Below are 19,004 nucleotides of genomic sequence, written 5' to 3' on the forward strand. Positions count from 1 at the left end.
GTTTGCTTACTTTGGAAGGCTGCTGAGGAGCTTTGCTTTGCATCCATGGTGAGACTGGCTGTTCGTTTGGGTACACGGACAGAGTGAGTTGTGTGTGAGCCTGTGCTAATATGTACAGAGCAGGTGGAAGAGTCTAGACTCTGGGCTGTGGGGTTTGATGGCCATTAACCTGTCGTGAAGCACACCTAGCTTCCAGATCAAAGCCAGGAGAGCCTTTGGCCGGTGATGCTGCCCGGCATAGTGCACCCAAGCCAAACAAAACCGAGGAATTCGTCGAGGTTACACATCCTCCAGCACACAGCTGAAAGGAAGGGTCTGTATTTTCTCCCTGGAAACTTTGGAGAATGTAACCCTCTGGCTTTCAAGATAAACAGTTGTAGTCATAGCCCAGCAATGCTGGCAGATGGACCTGTGCCCCATAGTGTACACACACGCACACACAGACCCCTGCCATTCCCCTGGCTCCCTCAGGGAAAAGGGATCCCTGCTCCAAAGCAAATTGCTGCAGCCCCAAGAGCTGGTTCCTTTTGCCAGCCCAACCTCTGACTTTGCTGTGCCACTGCCTGGGCTTTGGCAGACCAGGGCTGGTGCAGTCCTGGGTGGGAGAGCACCCAGGGGTGGATGAAACATTAAAAGCGAGTGGGGAGAGGGGCAAAAAGATGCCATCATTCAGGTTTAATAGATAAACTACCTACATCCATTTGAAAAGCTGAAATAATTTTCCTGATGGCATGGCTGGGAAGGGTAACTCAGTTTCAATGGCTCCTGCATGGAGTCATCATCATCAGGATGAGTTAAGGTCAAAAGGAGAATCCTTCTCCATGTGTCTTTGCACTGCATGTGTGCAGGTAACAGCATGGATAGAGCAGCCACGGCATCCTGCACAGCCTGGCCCTATTTCCCCCATCCATGCACCCCAGCACCCCATAAACTCCAGCTCAGCACCAGGAGAAGGTTTCTCTGCTTTCAACAAGCATATTCACTGCCACTTCCAGCATCCTATGAGTGTCCCACTGGGCACACACCCTTCCTGAGGGCACCCCAAATCTGCCACTTGTCTGGCAGCTCCGAGCTGGTGACAGCTGCAGGTCCCCTCCCAGGGCTGTGTGAGGCAGTTCCCTCCGGAGGAGCCTGAACAATCCCCATTGTCCCCACGGCCATTGTTCCCCCTGCCCTGGTCCCGGCCAGGCTGCAGCTGGCACGGCGCACAGAGGGGCCGATTGTTTGGGTTTTGTGCTGCTGATGACACACCACTTTGGGACAGCTTCTTCCCACGGCAGAGGCCTCTGGAGTCAAGTGCTGCGTTTGCTCCTTTATTTATTTGTTTGGTTTCTGCTTTTCCTCTTTTCTTTCTTTCCTTTTGTTTTTTTTTTAATTTTAATTTTTCCTCGGTTGGATGGGACTCTGCTGAGGCTGGGGAAGAATCCAAGGGAGTGCCAGTGGCTGTGCTGTGTGGGCAGCCCAGGTCCTCACCATCCCAGGGGTTCCTGGGGGTACCAAAGCCTTGCAGTGGCACTAATGCTTATCCATGGCAGTGCTCATGGTGCCACAGATGACACAATAGCCTGTAGGCTTGTTGCCCTGGGAGGATGTAAACCACATGTTGTACCTGCTGGGCCAGAGGCAGGATTAGCTGTCCAAAAGCTGGATTAGTTGTCCAGAAGCTGAGCATCATGACATGAATTGATCTGTGCACCGTGAGGCACAAAGGAAAAGGTTTCTGGTTTTGTTTCCTGAGAACACATGGCCTGACTGCCTTCCTGAGTGTTGGTGGTCGTGATGTTAAACCAGGAGCATGGCTCACAGTGCCACTGTGTTGAGGGGGCATGCCCTGGGTAGCTCTGACCCTCACAGCTCTGGGCTGGGGCTGGAGGCACAAAAACCTGCCATGGGCTCTTGATCCTGGGCACCAGGAGCTGCCAAAGCTTCAAGGAATGGTTTGAATCACTATGATGTGCTTCAGCTCGGGCATTTCCTATGGTGCTATGAGGGTTGGGAGGCTTTAAGCACTTGGGTGGAAAGTTTGAATATTGCAGTATTAATTAAATGTGCAATAAATGGAATTCCCTTTCCCTTCCCTGCACCTGTCCACCCTGCCATCTCTCCAAGACACTGTGGTGTGGAGCTTTATGGAAACACAGCAGCACCAGGGCTTGGGAAAGCCCATGTTATTAGGGTGACATTTGGAAAAGAATATGTCTGTATTACAAGTTACAAGGTGAGTGCACTAAGACAGAAGTGGGTTTTGACATTGAGCCAGAACCATCCCCATGTCTCAACTCTTCCATCAAAAATGCCAATGGACCTGAAGCATAAGTTGGTTCATCCCTGTGGGCTGGATGAGGATAAAGGGGAGCAGCACTGAGCTTAGGTTTGGGGCTCTTAGTCTTCTTAAAAAAGCTATATGACTGGGGAAGTGATTCATAAATAAATAAACTATTATAAAATTCATAAATAAATAAATAAAATGTAACAACTTAAAAGCAGAGGAGGGAGGGTGGCTAGAAGGGATGATGTTGCTGTTTGGATTAGTTCTTCATTCATCATAAGCAAAACGCTCAAAAAGTTGTGAATAACCTTTTAACTGAAAAAAAATAGTAATTTCATGGAAGCTGTTTTTAACCACTGACAATCCTCCCCAGGCCTGAGAGAAATCAGACAAAAGATTGTCAAGACCTTTAGAACTATTTTGACACAGTATTGCCTCACTTGTGCTTAAAAAAAATGAAGACCCTGGCCCTTTGGCTGCATTTTATTGGAGAACTTAGGCCAGTTGTTGACTTGAATGATGTAGGCAGCTGTTATTCCAATTCAGGGCAGAGGGAAAAATCTGGAGCCCTCGCAGTGTTGTGGTAGTTAATGAGCAGCAAAGGAGAATTCTGGCTTCAGTACTGCTCACTTTTCTTCACCTTCCAGGTGTGTGTTCCTTAGAAACTGAAAAACTGAGAAGGTGGAATGCACAAGTCCAGGAAAAGGTAGTGCTGGACCAGAAAGGGTGTGCTGGGTTTGTGTGTCTGCATGAGTGCAAGCAAGTGAGCCCATGGGCACACATCTACCAGCCTGAGCATTCCTTTGATTTTCAGATGTCCTTGCTTACGTGAAAAGTTTTCTTTTATACCTGTGAGGAGTTTTCTTTTTATTCCAGCCCTTCTATGGAAGTTTTTTAAGCCTCCATGTCCAGAAAAATGAAATTTTTCCACTGCTGACAGCTTCATTTTCCCATTACAGGATGATCTTTAAGGTCCCTTCCAACCCAAACCATTTTGTGATTCTGTGATTGCCACAGTCACCAATGCCATGCCTGCCTGAGGAGCTGTGGCTTTGAGCCAGGAGAGGATTTTGCCCTATGAATTGAGAGCAATTTCCCCAGCTTTCTGTAGTGATTGATCTCCAGACAAGACACGTAACCTGGACATAGAAACTGTTGTTCTGACTGTGCATTCCAATTGATCCTGGGGTGGCTGTGCATGTGCAGGAGGAGTGGAGCTGAGCAGAGCCCAGCAGGAGAGAGCTGCCCGCTGTTTCCTGCCTCATCTTCAGGTCTTTATTAATGCCTAATAGATAGTTCAACACACAGCCAATTGATTTGTGTATTGCTGTAGACACAACCCATTTAATGCCTCGTTCCTGGGCCTTTTTATCTACAGTATGTGCTATTGATAGGACTGTGTGTGATGCACTTATACTGCATTAATAATGCATTGACCATGGACAAGGATGGTATAGAAAACATGATGTATTCTTGCCCATGAGATCTCTGTCTCTCCCTGCTCAATATGCTGATTTTTCAGAGGTAAAATGCAAAACATATTTTTTCTCACTTATTTATGCCAGAGGAAAAGAAAATAAAGGTATTTATTCTCATCCCTCAGTCTGTTGCCCTCACCACACATAAATTATTGGTGCACACCTCACAAGGCCTTGGTCTGGTGGGGAGACTGCAAGCCCAGCTCTCTCTAGACCACTGGAGACTGATTTATCTTTATCTGTCTGTTTTCTCATGTGCCCAAAGGCTCTGTGCATAGGGATGCTCAGCTCTGTGGCTACACATAGTTTGCTTTCAGCCTTTCTTCCCTCCCAGGTAATACCCATGAGCCAAGGCACGTTTCCCCTGGGAATGGTTTTCTGGATGAACACGTTCTGCATGTGATGAAGAAGGTAAGCAGAGTATGGACAACTTGATTTTCAAGCCTCTCTCACACCAAAGTCTCCACCAGCCAGCCCAGAGAGAAGCAGAACCTGAACCACCTTGTCAGAGCCAAACCCACAGGAGGCAAACTGGGATTGCAGAGCCCTGGCCAGCACTGCCCTCTCCACCCACTGCAGCCCTCTGGCAAAACACGGCAGTTTTCAACCCCCCTGCCCCAAAGCAAAGAGCTGGAGCACATGGACAGGGTGCTGTGCAGCTGTGCAGCCAGATGTGGGACCCCACAGGCTGACTGACCCCGCCGGGTGCTCCCATGGGCGCTGATTGGGATCAGCTCGACCGAAAGCAAAGGAGACGTGGCAAGAGCGAGGGGTCCAGTTCAGAACTCTTTAATACAAGCTTATATTGTTTGTGTTTCTGATTCTCTGTTCTCCCAGCATCTGGGGACATTAACCCTCATATGTGTGTGAGCATGTGTATGAAGATATATACAAAATCACACAGTTAAATATTTAAGCATACAAGGTATTATATATTTATATAATATAGAACTTTAGGGTATAGGAATCAACAATGGCAAAATATTTCTGATGAATCTGACATAACTTTTTTTTTTTTTTGGAGTGAAACATGACCTGTTGTTGAAAGACCAGAGGAAGTTGTTGCTTATTAAAAGAAAGAGAAAAAGCTGTATAAAGAAATTCTGTGAAAATGATTTAAAAAACATCATGAACCAAAAAAAGGACAACTGTTAAAAACTGTATTGAAAAAAAAAATAAATTAGATGAACAATTGTGTAAATATAAATTAAAAATGATGACAATCTTAATAAATAAGCTTTACTATTTACATCTTTATATATTGCTTGGAGACTTAAATTAGATCCGTTAAAAACAAACGAACGCAAAATAAAACCCAAAATTGGAGCAGCAAACGTACAGGCGTGAGGTACAGAATTAAGGGTTGAACTGTATTTTGCTTGTTTCTTTTTTTTTTTTTTTTTCTTTTCTCTTTTATACAGTAGACCAGTAGAATTCTTGTGAAAATAGATCCTCAGCACTTCATTGGAGTATTGGTTGACGTGGCTTCCAAAAGGTGCCAAGAAAGATTCCATAATAATAATAACAATAATAATAATAACCATAATAATCATAATTATAATAAAAAGATACAATATGATACATAAATATGGAAGAGCAGTTGGTAATATGAATACATTTTTCTCTAGACGAGATCACAGTTTTATTTGTAAATATTACACTGATATATATATAATATTACCCACATAATATTATATATATATCATATATATATTTATATATATATTTATATATATAGAACGGCTCAATCCTGCTCCCAGTGAAGTCAACAGCAACAAAAACCTGTGTTGACTTGATGGGAGCAAAATTCAGCCTCTCATCTGCAGACAGGTACGTAATTACAGAGGCCGTACAATGCAAACTCCGCAATGGTTCCAATTCCCTCTTGAATTGCTGGTGAAATGTTTCGTTAAAGCCCTGGTTCTTTGCACTCAGAAGATGGAAACTGGTGGCTGAATGTGGCCTCACCAAAAGAAGGGAAAACCAAAAGACTAAAAACTAAGCCAGAATGGGAACCAAAGACAGCTTGGACTCGTTAGCTCCGCATCTCGACCCAACAGGACTAAAACCACCAACAAGTAGCACCAAGACTCCTCATTGAACACCTGAAGCCAACCCAAGCTCTTGAGTGTGGCCTCAGAGGAAGTGATTCTCATTCTTAATGAATCTTGGGTGTGTAGATCCGGTGAAAAGGGGAAAACTCAATTTGCCAAACGAAGACAGAAACAGAATATTAAACCTCACTTTGTTCCTGCTAAAACAAATGGGGAGGTTTGAACCCCCCAGGTGGCAGGAACAGCCCAACACCAAATCCCTATTGCCCAAATTGACTGTAGCTCCAAGCAAATTCATCTTGGGCCACCTGGACCTGCTCCTGCTGGTATTGTGGTCATGTTCCCACTGAACTCAGTGGTCAAGGTCCTCCAGGGAAATGGGACTGTTCTTGGGGCTTCAGTGTGCCCAGCAGACAAGGTCACCTGGAGGCAGCAGATGGCTTTCCCCAGAGGATGGGATAACGTGGAAAAAATGTAAAAGAAATCAGTTCAGCTGCACCACTGAGACCAAAATGGGGCCCACAACCATGAGGATATCTAGAGATATCTGGGGCGTATCTCTGCCTGGCATGTGGTTCTCTCCCAGTGATGTGAACATGCCCATCAGCTCTCACTGGGGCCTCCAGGGATTGGGCAGGGGAGGGCAAGATGCTGCCAAAAGGCTGGGAATTTCCATGGCACCCAAAACAGTTCAAACTGCCAGCTCTGAAACCCCTCTGAGCATCCCAGCCTTGGCTGACTTCACCCCATCCCCTCCTGTCTTCTAGCTCGGCCTTGAATGGACCCAACGGGCTGGAGTGTGGGAAGGGGGTGGTCAGCACCCCTCTTCCCCAAAATGGGAATCACCTGTCTGCTCAGGTAGCAGCTTTCTCTTTCCCCCTTCACTCCCAGTTTCTCGCAGCTCTCTGGGATTCAGACTGTGCAGTTCTTCTGAGTGCAGTAATTCGAGCACAGTGAAATACTGGTTAAATGCGTATGTACAGTTGGATAACGTAAAAATAAGCACAAATACACACTTAAAAAAATAATCTGGAAAAAAAAAAATAACAAACTCCTCCCCCCCTCCCCCCACAAACAACAATATATCAGGGGAAAAACCCCTTAGCCTTAGTTCCTGGACTTATCACAACGCACGAGGAAAACAAAACCAGACAATGTTATAAAACCTCACGGTACTTCTAGGGAAATCTACACTTAGTATCTAGCTCTCTACTCAGCTGGCAGAATCGGTGTTTTCCTTTTCAAACGCACAAAAATAGGCTTTGCTCGTCTCGGATTTGGATTACGCGGGTTTTCTTTTACTTTTCTCCTTTTTTATGGGTTTTTGTTTTTCTTTTTTTTTCTCTCCGTAAAGCCTCACATATTATTTTTTTCCCCACTTGAATCACTTGCAGCAAGAAACTTTTGTTGGTTATGGGGCTTTCTTTTCTCTCTCTCTCTCTCTCTTTTTTTTTCCCTTTTTTTTTTCTTAGACACAGGTAAAACCTAGAACAAACCGACAGTTACAACCAAGTGAAACCGAAACCGGAAGGGAGGTAGCTGGAACCCGATTCCAAGAGTCCTCTGGTGCCATCCTCCTTTCTCAGCCTGGGGGGGACAGCAGAAGATGCAAGAAAAGCAGGAGGACACCAGCTCAGCCTATCTGCCAGAGGGTGGGGAGGGAGAGGGGTAGCAGCTGATTGGAGTTTCCCACCCCACCGTGCACCATTCACCGCTTTCTGCTCCAGCTTTCCCTCCTGCTGGCCATGGACATCCCCCACAGCCTGGTGCCCCCAGGTAAGGTACAGCCCTGGCTCACTATGTGTGATGGAGAAGATCTTGGCACTAATGTGACCTGGACTTTATGAGCAGCTAAATTTCACCAGCATGAGCACCCTCCTTCTCATCCCCCAAACTTCTGGCTTGATGTTACTCTACACCACTGACTCAGTGGGTGGAGGTGGTGGCTGATATCCCTCTCACCTCCCACCCAATGGCCACCACAGCCAGGGAGGGTCTTTCCTAGGACTCTACTGGGCATTTGAGGCCATAGAGAGCAGTAGATGCAAGCACCTTGCCCAAGGTTGGGAGCACAGGGGACAAGAGCTGAGGTGTCTGTTCCCCATGGCTCCCCTCTTGGCATCTCTCTGAGTGCTTGGTACAGCACCTGAAATGCAGAGGGGATTTACCTCAATGGAAAAAATAGCCATTGGATTTAACGTGACTCAGACCAGAACCTTTTTCCACTCCTGATCCTGTCAGCCCTGTTGGAGGAGATGGACAGTGCCAACACGGTAGTTAGAAAAAAAAAAATCAAATAGCAGCATGGAAAGCCTGCCCGTGGGAAAGGGGTTTGGGGCACTCCAGGACTGCAGGAGGGAAGCTGAGGTGTGAGGCTGTGCTGGTGAGAAGCCACCATCTCCCCTGAGCTGAGAAGGTCTGCAGCTCAGCAAGCAGAGTCTGGCCCTACCTGGCCAGAGGGGCTCAGCTGGCCCTGAGCTCCTGCAAGCCCACACCAGCAAGTGGCAATAATGTTTGTACAGACCTGTCTCTCCTGGGCACTGCCCAAGTGGGAAAAAGAGGGGGGAATCAACTCCGTGCTGAGCTCTGCACTGGGGAGGGCATTTTCATGATGCACTCAGGAGCTGAACTGAGGCTCCCTGCTGGGATGAAACCCAGGAGGGATGGAGAGGGGAATTCATGCCAAGATGCCTCAGGCATTGAGGACATGATGTGTCATCAGTCTGAAAGGTTTTTGAGGTTGTGAGCTCTTCTGACAGGCTGGGTGGCACATGAACAAACTGCCAACCAAACAGGGCAGGGCAAAGGGACCAGAAGGAAGCAGCAACTTTTCCACAGTTATTTACTTCCCATACTAGTTAGAAGGCAAGGGGCAAAAGTGGAAGCTAATGCCACTGCTCTCTAAGCTGGAGGAGGTTCAGTCTAACTCCATGGAAGGAACCCTGATTCCACTGCAGCTCCCTTTCCAGTACACCCCTGCACAGAGGGGGCAGAGCCATCCACACAGCTCCCATGGCCAGGCCTGCTCCAGGAATAGCTGTAGCTTCACAACAGAGAGCTCCTCACCTTCATAACCACAATCACCTCCTCAGGCATCTCTATTTTAGTTCTTGAGATTCATCTCTGGTTTATTCCAATAGAAACAACCCCAACAGTGGGTGATAAGAACCTGGCTCCTTGCACCTACCATTTTATCAGTTTTCCATTTCTAGTTCTCCAGATCATTTTTACATCCATCTCCATGAGCAAAATGACCCCTCTCCTTACTCTTCTGCCTTGCTCCAGTTGCCTAAATGTTCAACCAAGCAGGAGTAAGAAAAAAATCCTTCTGTCTTTACCTAGTACATTGTACAAGTCAAGACAATCCCAAGGAACAGACAGACCTAACACTGGGAAGGATGCTCCTTTGGATGTGTGTTCTTCCTAGCAGGAGCTTGAAGCAGCAGACACATGCCCAAGCCACACTGGAAAGATCTCTGGGATTTCCATGGGATGGGCTGTAGCAGCAGCAGGGGCAGCATTGGATGCCCTGGGTATCTCAGTGACTAAATAGAATGAACCCTGTGATCAAGGGAATCGCCAAGGCTCTGGCACAACATGTTTCCCTCTGGGCTGGAGCAGAAGGATGGCAGGGAAGTGTGAGGTCTGCTGCAGCTAATGCCCTTCTTTCTGGAAGATAACAAACAGCTAAGCTCCTGCTCTATCCAAAGGGTCCAACCCACTGGCCTGGTAGCTTAATACTGACAAATATGGCCAAAATTCTAATACTGTCTCCTGCAGGCCTTTCCCCATGGCAGGTGTCTCCTCCTCCTCTTCTCCTCTCCCAAGAAAACAGGAGCATGAAGCTGTTATCAGATACAGACCATCATAAGAGCAGAGTGAGGAGGCCTAGAGAACCACTTGGCAGGGTGGAGACCAGAAAGCAGATTCCTTTGGCTGGCTGGTGTCCTGTTTTCTTGCCCCAGTGCTGAGGAAGAGACCAGAGGGTTTGAAAGGCAGGTTGTAGGTAAGCTTTAAGGCAGACTGTTTGGTTGCATGGGGTTGTTTTTCACCCTGTCCTGACACAGTAAGGAAACTATTTGTATGGGACATAGCAGCAGGAGTAGCAGCAGCAGACATGCTCAAATGACAAGTGTGGGTGTGAGTTCCTCTCTCTGCTCCTCAGAAGCAATCATCCATGTTCCTCAATGCCAGTCCTTAGACTCCCCACTCCCTGGCTCCACCACAGGACCACCTGCCCAGCTCCACACAGAAATGTCCCAGAAGCTCTGCAGGCTACAAGGGGGCTTCATGTTGGCTCCTTGAGGGTGAGGGGAGAAGGAGGAGCTGTACAGAAAGGCCACTGCAGTCTGCTGAGCTCCCTGGCTGGAAGTAGCATTCCTGTGAGGAGCAGATGCATCCCACATCTCGAGCTGGCTGGGTGCCTGGCAAGCCACTTGCCAAGAGGCCCCAGCCCTGTGGAGATCCCACCCCAACCACAGTGCCCAGAGCATGCGATACCTTGGCATTCAGCATCAGAAAAGGCTCAGCTTGGAGTCCTCCAAGAGCTCAGCCTCTTCCACGAACGGTCTGAGTTGTGAGTGCTGGGGAGGGGAAAGTGTTTTTGCGTTGATCATAATCTCTCACTCTTTCTCTCTCTCTTACTCTACTTATTTCTATAAATATGTGTACATAAATAGTTTGTTTCTCGCCTTGAATCTAGATAAGAACTGTTCAAATTAGTTGGGCATAACATGCTGTTTTGATACATGAAAGTCTTCTTGACTTGACTCTTGGTTGTTTGTTTCTCGTCATCACTATTTAAGATATAATTAATACATAAACCCCTACTTTGAGTTCTCCTCGGACAAAAATTAAAGGCAGACTGGTTGAATTCTAAGGGTCTCTGGTGCAGAAATGCCATCCAGTTGAGCAGCTAAATGTTAAAAACGATACCAAAAGGGATGTGGTGTCTCTCCTAGCCTGCCTTGAGCAGTGTGGTCCTCCTTTCCACGTCGCTTGGCGTTACCCGAGACTGAAGCCACGGAGGTCTTTCTGGTTGTGCTCTTGGGCGTTGGGGTCCCGGCAAGCACAGTCTCCTTGTAGGTCACAGGACATGGGAAACGGTGTAACCTGGGGAAGGAAGCCAAAACCACAAAGGCATGAAGGAGGGAACACACCTACAGCAGCCTGGAGAACAAAAAAAACCAGAGGGTGACATCTTCAGAGATCAGCTGCAATCATTAGCTACATTAATTTTTGCAGTGATTTCTGTTAGTGCTGAGCTGGTGCTGCACTGAGGCTCCTAAAGCCCTATGGTTTGGGTGCTGCTGTCCTACTTAAGTACATTTGTGCATTTGATTATGAATGTTCTTGGGTTCAGTTCCTCAGAAGCAGAACCAAGCACTGTCTCAGAGATCAGTGGAGTCCAGCAGAGACTTCTCTGAGCACCTCTTGTGTTTGAGGTCTGGAGATGCAGCTAGCAGGCACTGAGGAGCAGCAAAGGAATGCAGTGAGGGACTGCTGCATGCACCATCTGTCATCTCTCCGTGACTGCTCTGGAGAAGCGTGGGAAGGAGCTGAAACAATGCTTGGCTAGTGAAACTTGATTTGGGCCTATTGCATCACAGTATTTACCTGCAGAAAAGGGGGTGGCTGTGGGACAAGTGTCTCACTTGCCCTGAAGTGAATTCCCGAGATTTTCTCCCATCTGCACAGACTGAACAAATGACCTCATTCCCTTCCTTAACACTCCTTCCAAGGCAGTGCCACAACCTGTCCCAGTGTTCCCAGCCCAGTGAGGGCTGCACACACACTGTCTGCTTCCCTGGCTCTGCTGCCACACGCTCACTCTCCCTTTCACAAACACTTTCCTCCAGGCTAGATGCCCTGGTCGGTCTGTTCCCCGTGCATCACCCACAGCACATCTAGGAATGCGGCCCCAGCACTGTGCTGTCATCTCCACCTAGACCTTCCACACGAGTCCCTGCCTGTCCCTCTGCAGGATGCCTTTCTCCTGACGCAAACACAATTCGGGAAGGAGGGGTGTGGAGCTTGATTTCACAACTGGGGAGCCTGAGGCAGGGACATGCTGACAGAGACACTAAATAGCCAACGATCATCACCAAATCAGGGCTTAGAGAGCCTCCTCCCCTTGTTTTTGACTCCATTCACAGGAGCTCCGACCCTCCAGGTGGAATAGGGTGATGATTCTTCATCCAGCCGTGGCCTTGGTGGCTTATGAACTCAATAACCAGTGAATAATCTTAATCTCCAATTGCGCAAATGTGGAGATTGCAAAGAGAAGAAAGAGTCCAGAAGGTTAAAAGCAAATGAATCCAAATAACTGGCAACTAAATAAGTTTATAAACTGCAGAAAACAATAGGAGCTTAAGGGTCACTTGATGCAACAGAAGCCAGCCCAAGCAGGACTGTCTCGTATCACTGTGTTATGAATATTCTTAGATAGGAAAACAGAGAAGTCTGCAAACAATGGGGTTTGAGGAGGAGGCTGAGGAGGGATTGTTTAATGACCGAATTAAAATACTGGAAAGGAAAAATAAAAGATACATGCAAAATAAAAACTGAGTTTTTCTGTTCAGTGTAGAAGGAAACATTTTGGTTTAGACTATCTGCTACATTTCAGGTTTGACCTTTCCCTTCAAGGCAAACAAATAAAAAAGACTATTTCACAGCAAAAAGTTATGTCTTGAAATAAAAACTTGCTTCACTTAGAAAATGCTCAAACAAAACATTCAAGTATGCCTGGAGTTTTCCCCTATTTTTTTTTTTTCCTGAATCATTCAGTCCAATCTGGATTTGGCAATGATTTTGACTTAAAAAATCCTCCCTGTTGTACAATGAAGCTACTGGTTGGAGGCGAGACCTGGGAACCTGATCCTTTCATTTGTCTTGATCAAGCTTTTTCCTCTCCCTGGCCTGAATTCCCTGTGTTTTCCTGTAACAACCTGACAACGGCGATTAAGTGGCCCCTTCGTTCAGAGGAGAGACAGGGAAGATGGATCCACACTTTGCATTGAACACAGGTCAACCACACAACCAATTCAGGCATTTCAGTAAAGTGGTTGAAATTAGTGGTGACAGACTACTGCACTTCGTCTCTGCTGCTGTCCAGGCTTAAGTGGGATGTGCTGCAGGCACAGAGATCCCAAACATGATCCCATTTCACCTGCAGGAACATCAGAGCCAGGAGAGAAAGCCCTGCATGGCTCTGTCTCCAAACCACCAGCTCACATTGCCCTCACCTACTCTGTGTTGAAACAGCAGCCTTAGACACCCAACCTGGCACGAGTTTGATGTTGCCTTAAGTGCTCTACTCCTCCATTCCCTCTCCTCCCATTTCTCCTTGTGAATCCTGTGTTTTCCTCTCTGCTTGCTCACAGGCTGTGCTCAGCCCTGGAGCGACCTGAAAAGGTGCACGTAGGAGACTGGATTGCTGCAGCATTACAGCCAATTCCTGGGGAGATGGAGCCACTAGAAAAGAAATGTCTGGCTGTGTATTGTCCTCTAGAAACCCCAACAGTGGTCATGGACAGAAGAGCAGAAGTTTTCTCTCTGAGCCAGAGCTGTGGCCCCCAGAGCAGACAGCTTCGTGGCTCAGCAGCAGTTCCCAGCAGTGGGTAGCCTGATGGAGGAGGGTTTCTTCCTGATCAGATCAGTCTTATTCACTTTATGTCCCTTATGGAGGCTTTTTATGCAATTCGATTTTTACAGTGCTATTGTCCAGATAGATGAATTGTTTTGTCTTATGGCAGTGAGCTCCAGAGATCAGTTTTCTATTATGTGAAAAGGCAGAGATTTCCATGGGTAATGAGCACAGCCACAGTCGTATTAGACATGACAAAATTCTCCAAAAACTTAGCAGTAATACAGGGTTTTCCACTTTAGGCAACATTTACAACAAATACACATTTGAGTTCCCTGAGGACGTGATTTCCATAGGTATTTAGGGAATCTAACCCACACACAGAATCTACTGGGACTGTCTGAAGTACCCAGCTCAGAGAAACTGCAAAACCCCTTAGAAGAAGGACTGTCTGTTGCCTTGGGCACACACAGTGACAGCCTCTGGAGTACACAGCCATGAAATAGAGCTGCTGGATGTGCTAGAAATAATAAATGCTGAACCTTTCACTGAATGATAGCCCATTTAGGTGTGGAGCTCAGATATACATACTCCCAGATTAACTGCCTCTTTTCTTTTTAAATAGGTCTGTGAAAGCCCAACTCATTACCAGAATACACGACCTGCATTGAAATTTCCAGAGAGACCCATTGTAGAGCCAGGAGTAAGGAGTCAGCTCCCCTTCCTTCAAAACATCAAGCCCTTTTTTTCACCTACATCCATCTCCCCATGTAGAAAGCCTGGAAAAAGTCTAGGAGAATGAGAAGAAAACGCTAAAAATTAAGCTTAGGGCCTGTCTTGGACCTTTGATGAAGTAATGCAAGATATTGTATCTTCAGACCAACTAAAACAGGTGGAAAAAGGCACAACTGAAGAACACAGCTCCCCACATCTACACACAGAGCTCTTGGACATGGTCCAGAACAGTCATGGCACTGGACCAACAGTGTTTAGGGGAACGTGAGTCACACCAGAACCACTCTGGACCACAGACTATCCACCATCAAGAGAAAAGGGACACAACTTCCATCATTCCCATCACGTGGAGTGTGCAGGACAGGGCACATCCTGCTCTGAACCTAGAGCAGGCAAGGGCAGCAGGTGTGGGCTGGGCAGGAGGATGGCACAGATACCCAGCTGTAACTCACATGAGATCCAAAACGCCTCGACCAACTCAGCACCATCACTGCACAGTGCATGAACCCAGGCTAGGCATCCTCTCCCACACTAAGTGATGAGATTTTGGATAAAACTCAAGCTGCCTCTTAGAAATAGGGCTGGATTTGTCCTGGATGCCGTGCTCCCAACTGTGGGAACAAAGAAAATGATGCAACACAGCAGTGCAGAACTAGGATGCAGGTCATGGAACAAGTGAGAGGTCATAACTCCTCGCTACTTGCACCTATCTGAAGAGGCTGGTGACATCCCAAGGCAGATCCCTGCTGAGAAAGGCCAGTCTATAGGGAACTGGTGGGAATGTTGACAAGAGAAATCCCAGACAGGTACAGGGAGGGATGGAAAACAGCTCTGTAAAGGCTGTGAGCTTGTCCCTCATGGAGTCTGGTATCAGGCTGACCTGGCTGTGCCTTCTGCCCGTGCCTGGGGCTGGCTTGCAGCAGCACCAGGACAGGCAGGATCAGGCCCAGGGAGGGAGAAACAGGGGAGGAGGGCTGCAAAGTGTTGGGAAACAGGCTGTTGTTAGATTTCAGCCCTGAAGTGTTTGCGAAATCTCCCAGACAGGCCTCACTGGGGCTCACAGGCAGAGCCTCGGTGGGCAGTGTGGCCTGGGAGATAAGTGTGGCAGCCTGTGTTGAGTGTCACAGCCCTGTGCCTCCCCAGAGCCTCCCAGCTCAAACACCAGGGAGTATTCTGTTCCCTGACAAGGCCCTTGTGGTACAAAAATGCATCTTGTGAGGGTCTTCCCAGTGGTTTTCAGCATAGAGGTCACCAGTTTGAGATAACGGAGCAAGAGTGAGCCCCCTTTTAACTCTGGGTGCTGGTATGTGGGTTCACACCCAGGGCACTGCTCCAGAGGGCCTGGGAAGACAGAGCTGGTGGGAAACCTCTCCAATGCAGCACATGCAGTTCCAAAAGCTGGAATTTTTGTTAACTGCCCTGTCATAAACCGAGCTTTCCCCCAGCAAAACCAGCAACCGTGGTGCATTGAGACACAGCTGAACCCAACAGATGCTCTGCTCTCTCCATCGTGTGCAAATCGGGAGCAGCCTCACCAGAACCAGTGGGAGCAGGATGGCCCCAAGCCAGCAGGGATTCCTGGGAAAGCCCAGCCCGCACGGATCCCGCATCCCCGCCTGCCCGCGGAGCGGAGCGAGGAGCCCGTTTGCCAAACCACACGGAGCTCAGTTGCTCAGCAATCAGCTGTGCTTCCTACTCTCGTGCTACTGATTGTGCAAACATGAATGTAATTAGTCTAAATAATCACCAAAGATTTAATAGGAGCCAGACCACCCAGAGGCCAAATAGCTGGCGGTGGAGCAGGGAAGGTTTGTTCGCTGTTTTTTGTAACACTTGCTAATGAAGTGAGGTCGGATAGCAAAGCAAACACCCTCCACTAGCACATCCCCTGGGAATGCCGTATGTTGTGGGAAGCCCCATGTCCCTTGAAGCCAAGAACAGTTCTCTCAGGATAGGCAACATGTGCTACTACCATCACTGCTTTTAATTTATCGCCGCCTGGAAAGCCTCCCTGAAGGATTATGAAACCGAGCTCTGAGCCCCAAAATAAGCTCCCATCCCAGCAAGCCTGACTGGAAACGCTCCTCTCACATGGCAAACAGCTCCAGCCACTGAGCCTGTGACCAAGGGCTGGTGGGGAAGTGAGTTCACCCACACGTTGGGGTGAACCCGCGTGCTTGGAGCGCTCAGCCGCTTCCAGAGGCATGAAGCAACACTCAGCATTGTATCCTGCCTTCCTCCCTGCTCACCCACCATTCATTGTATCTCCCTGGCTAATTATAGAGCTGACAAACACACCCAGCTGGGGTCAGGCAACTTGTTGGGAGCAGCATGGTGGCAGGAGCATCGGTTCTTCTGGATAAACAGCATTTCCTCAGCCGGGGTGGTCACTTTAGCTTCTATTAGCACCAACTGCCTCAAAACTGTGTTGTGACAACAGAGCAAGACCTGAGATTCCCTGAGACAGGTCTGTGTTGCAGTCAGAGAGCTGGGAGAAGGTGCTTATTTCTCCAAAATACCAAGAAGTGGTTATTTCTGTGGGCTTAGGGGTAGGAGTGTAACAGACACATTTCCACCTTCCTGGGGAGACAGGGGCAGCCTTTGGAAATCCCTGATGGAGCCAGCAGCAGCCTCTCAGTTCAAAGCTCCTTTCTTTAGGCCTTGAATTCTTGGCCATAAAGTCTCTGAAGAGGTTTTGATAACTCGCCTATCTTTCAGATAAGCAAAGCTTGGGATGAATCCCACACGGCCCTCTATCTACCACAAGTCCTCATTTGTTTTCCGCTGAGGCACTTGCTGGTTTTCCTCTCCAAGGTGTTGGACAGAAATGTCAAGAGGCTGAAGGGACAGAACAATTTTTCTCTTTCTTTTCCAAGTGCTATGGGGCAAAGCAGTTGAAGGAAAACCTGAGTGATAACTGAGTGAGGCAGGTTTTTCTCATGGGAGTCGTAGGTTTGCCCCTTCTGCAACAATAAGGAAAGGCAGAGAGGAAAGAGATGAAAGTTCATCCTTGCAAATGGTTGAAGTTGAGGGAATTTTAAAACAGCAAATTCAGTGTATTCAAATCTACAGGGACCAGACTGCAGGACCTTCAACTAGGCAAATCTGCCATCTGAGTCTGGAACAAAGTACGTAAGCAGAGCCTGAAGAAAGACTTTTCTGATTTCTGCGAGGCCTTTCTAGACAGCCTTGTCTAGGGAAAACTTATAAAAGGGAGGAAGGGGAAGAAAAGAAGTGGAGGAGACAGTTACTGGAGAGAAGATTTCCTGAAATGAATCAGAGGAAGCAGCCAGAGCCTCTCCCAGCAGTGCTGCACACCCCATGAGCTCCTCGCAGGCGGCCAAGAGCCCAGAGACAGCCAGCTATGCCCAGGTTATTTATTTCCCTCACTTTGGCAGTGTCACGTAGGTAATGTTTTAGAAAATAGTGTCTTCTTTTATCTGTGGCAGGATACAAAGCAAGAAGCGGCTTCCTAGAGCAGCCAGGCAGAAGGGAGCTGGCAACCTGTGCTGGGTCAGGAGGGGAGGAAGATTAAAAGGAGATGGGATTTTGCTTTGTCCTTCACGGAAGACTTTATCCCCTCCAGATACACAACAGAAGCTTTCTCTCCCTTGGAGGTTGGCCGGCAATGGCCTTCCTGTCTCTCAAAGCTCCTGGGTCACGCACAGGGCAAGCTGTGAGCAGCACTGCTCTGTCCCCTGCCCCAGCAGCAGATATGCCATCAGCCCCCTGCACAGCCTGCCTGTGTCCCTGCTTCCTTGGGTGGCACTCATCCCTGTGCCAGCCCTGGCTTCTCGCCCGCTGCAGGGTGACGCTCATCAATTAGCACACAACAAATAATTAAGCTGATGAATGTCTCTTTTTCCTGCTTGCTGGCTGCACTTGCCTCGAATTTATGCCCAGATTATGACTGAATTTATTCGTCGCCGCTTGTAGCATTCAAAAGAGGCCTTTAATGATTTCTTTTAAGCTCTCCAGCCTGATTGTGAACAGCGCAGGGCAAATACTCATTATTTCCTATCTAAGCAGCGGTGCTGATTAGTTGGTTCTTGGTCAGATAAGTCACACTGCTCCATTCCCTGCTCGCTGATGGAATCCACAAGGTCATTCCTTGCTAATGCTCAAATGCAGAGGGAAAACATGGGATAAGCATGGAAGTCCCTTGTGCATTTTCAGGGCAACAAAACGGGAGTGTGCAAAATCTCACATTAAGTAAGAAGGCTTGGAATTAAAGTGAATTTGGGTTGAAGCATTTTGCTTTCAGGCAGCCTGTTCACAGCACTGTGTGCAGCCCAAAGTGTGTTTGGGAGGGTAGTGGGACTGCAGTGAAACTTAAGTCTTGACAGTTTGCGGACACTAAAGATCTGAGGCCAGCTCTTACTCGACTGTTAACTCCTGAATCTTCACATGGTGCAATGTTAATCTTCAGCCCTTTCCCAAAATAATGTGTGGAGTTGCTATGTTCTGTTAAATGTGAACCATGTGTCACCTCAGCAATGGCTGCTGCGGGGAAAGGATGATAAATCTAAAGCTTTTAAAATGTCCTGTGACGTTTTGGGAGAAAAACAGGTGTTGCATAAATGTTGGACATTTATGGGCAAACTTGCAGGGGCTTTAAAAGACTGACACATCTGCCACATAGTATGTAACCCTGAAAGAAAAAGAGCAAAGCAGTCTCTTTCATGTGTCTCGCTCTCTCTACAACTGTATGAAAACACATCCTCATCTGGTATTGGAATTAGGAGAGCTGGACTCGCCCCTCCTTATGTCTCCTCCAGGTTTTTGGCTTTTACACCCAATGTGTATTTTAAAACTGTGCCTTTTTAAGTAGGTGGCAAACTGTGCTGGAAGGATTTGGTATGCGGAGTATTTTTATTCAGCTC

General features: G+C 47.7%; 1 protein-coding gene across 2 annotated transcripts in view; it reads right to left on the reverse strand.

Annotated features, from left to right (window-relative positions):
- Positions 1-4,520: 4,520 nt before the first annotated feature.
- Positions 4,521-19,004, reverse strand: part of PAPPA (pappalysin 1) — a 179,033-nt gene continuing 164,549 nt past the window's right edge. For both annotated transcript variants that reach the window (XM_085077215.1, XM_085077217.1), the window contains exon 22: positions 4,521-10,913. In XM_085077215.1, the coding sequence (XP_084933341.1) occupies positions 10,806-10,913 (108 nt within the window). In that variant the 3' untranslated portion in view covers positions 4,521-10,805. The remainder of the gene's footprint in view (positions 10,914-19,004) is intronic.

This window comes from Lichenostomus cassidix, chromosome 17 (assembly GCF_008360975.1).
Source record: "Lichenostomus cassidix isolate B80296 chromosome 17, HeHo_3.0, whole genome shotgun sequence".
Classification (NCBI taxonomy): domain Eukaryota; kingdom Metazoa; phylum Chordata; class Aves; order Passeriformes; family Meliphagidae; genus Lichenostomus; species Lichenostomus cassidix.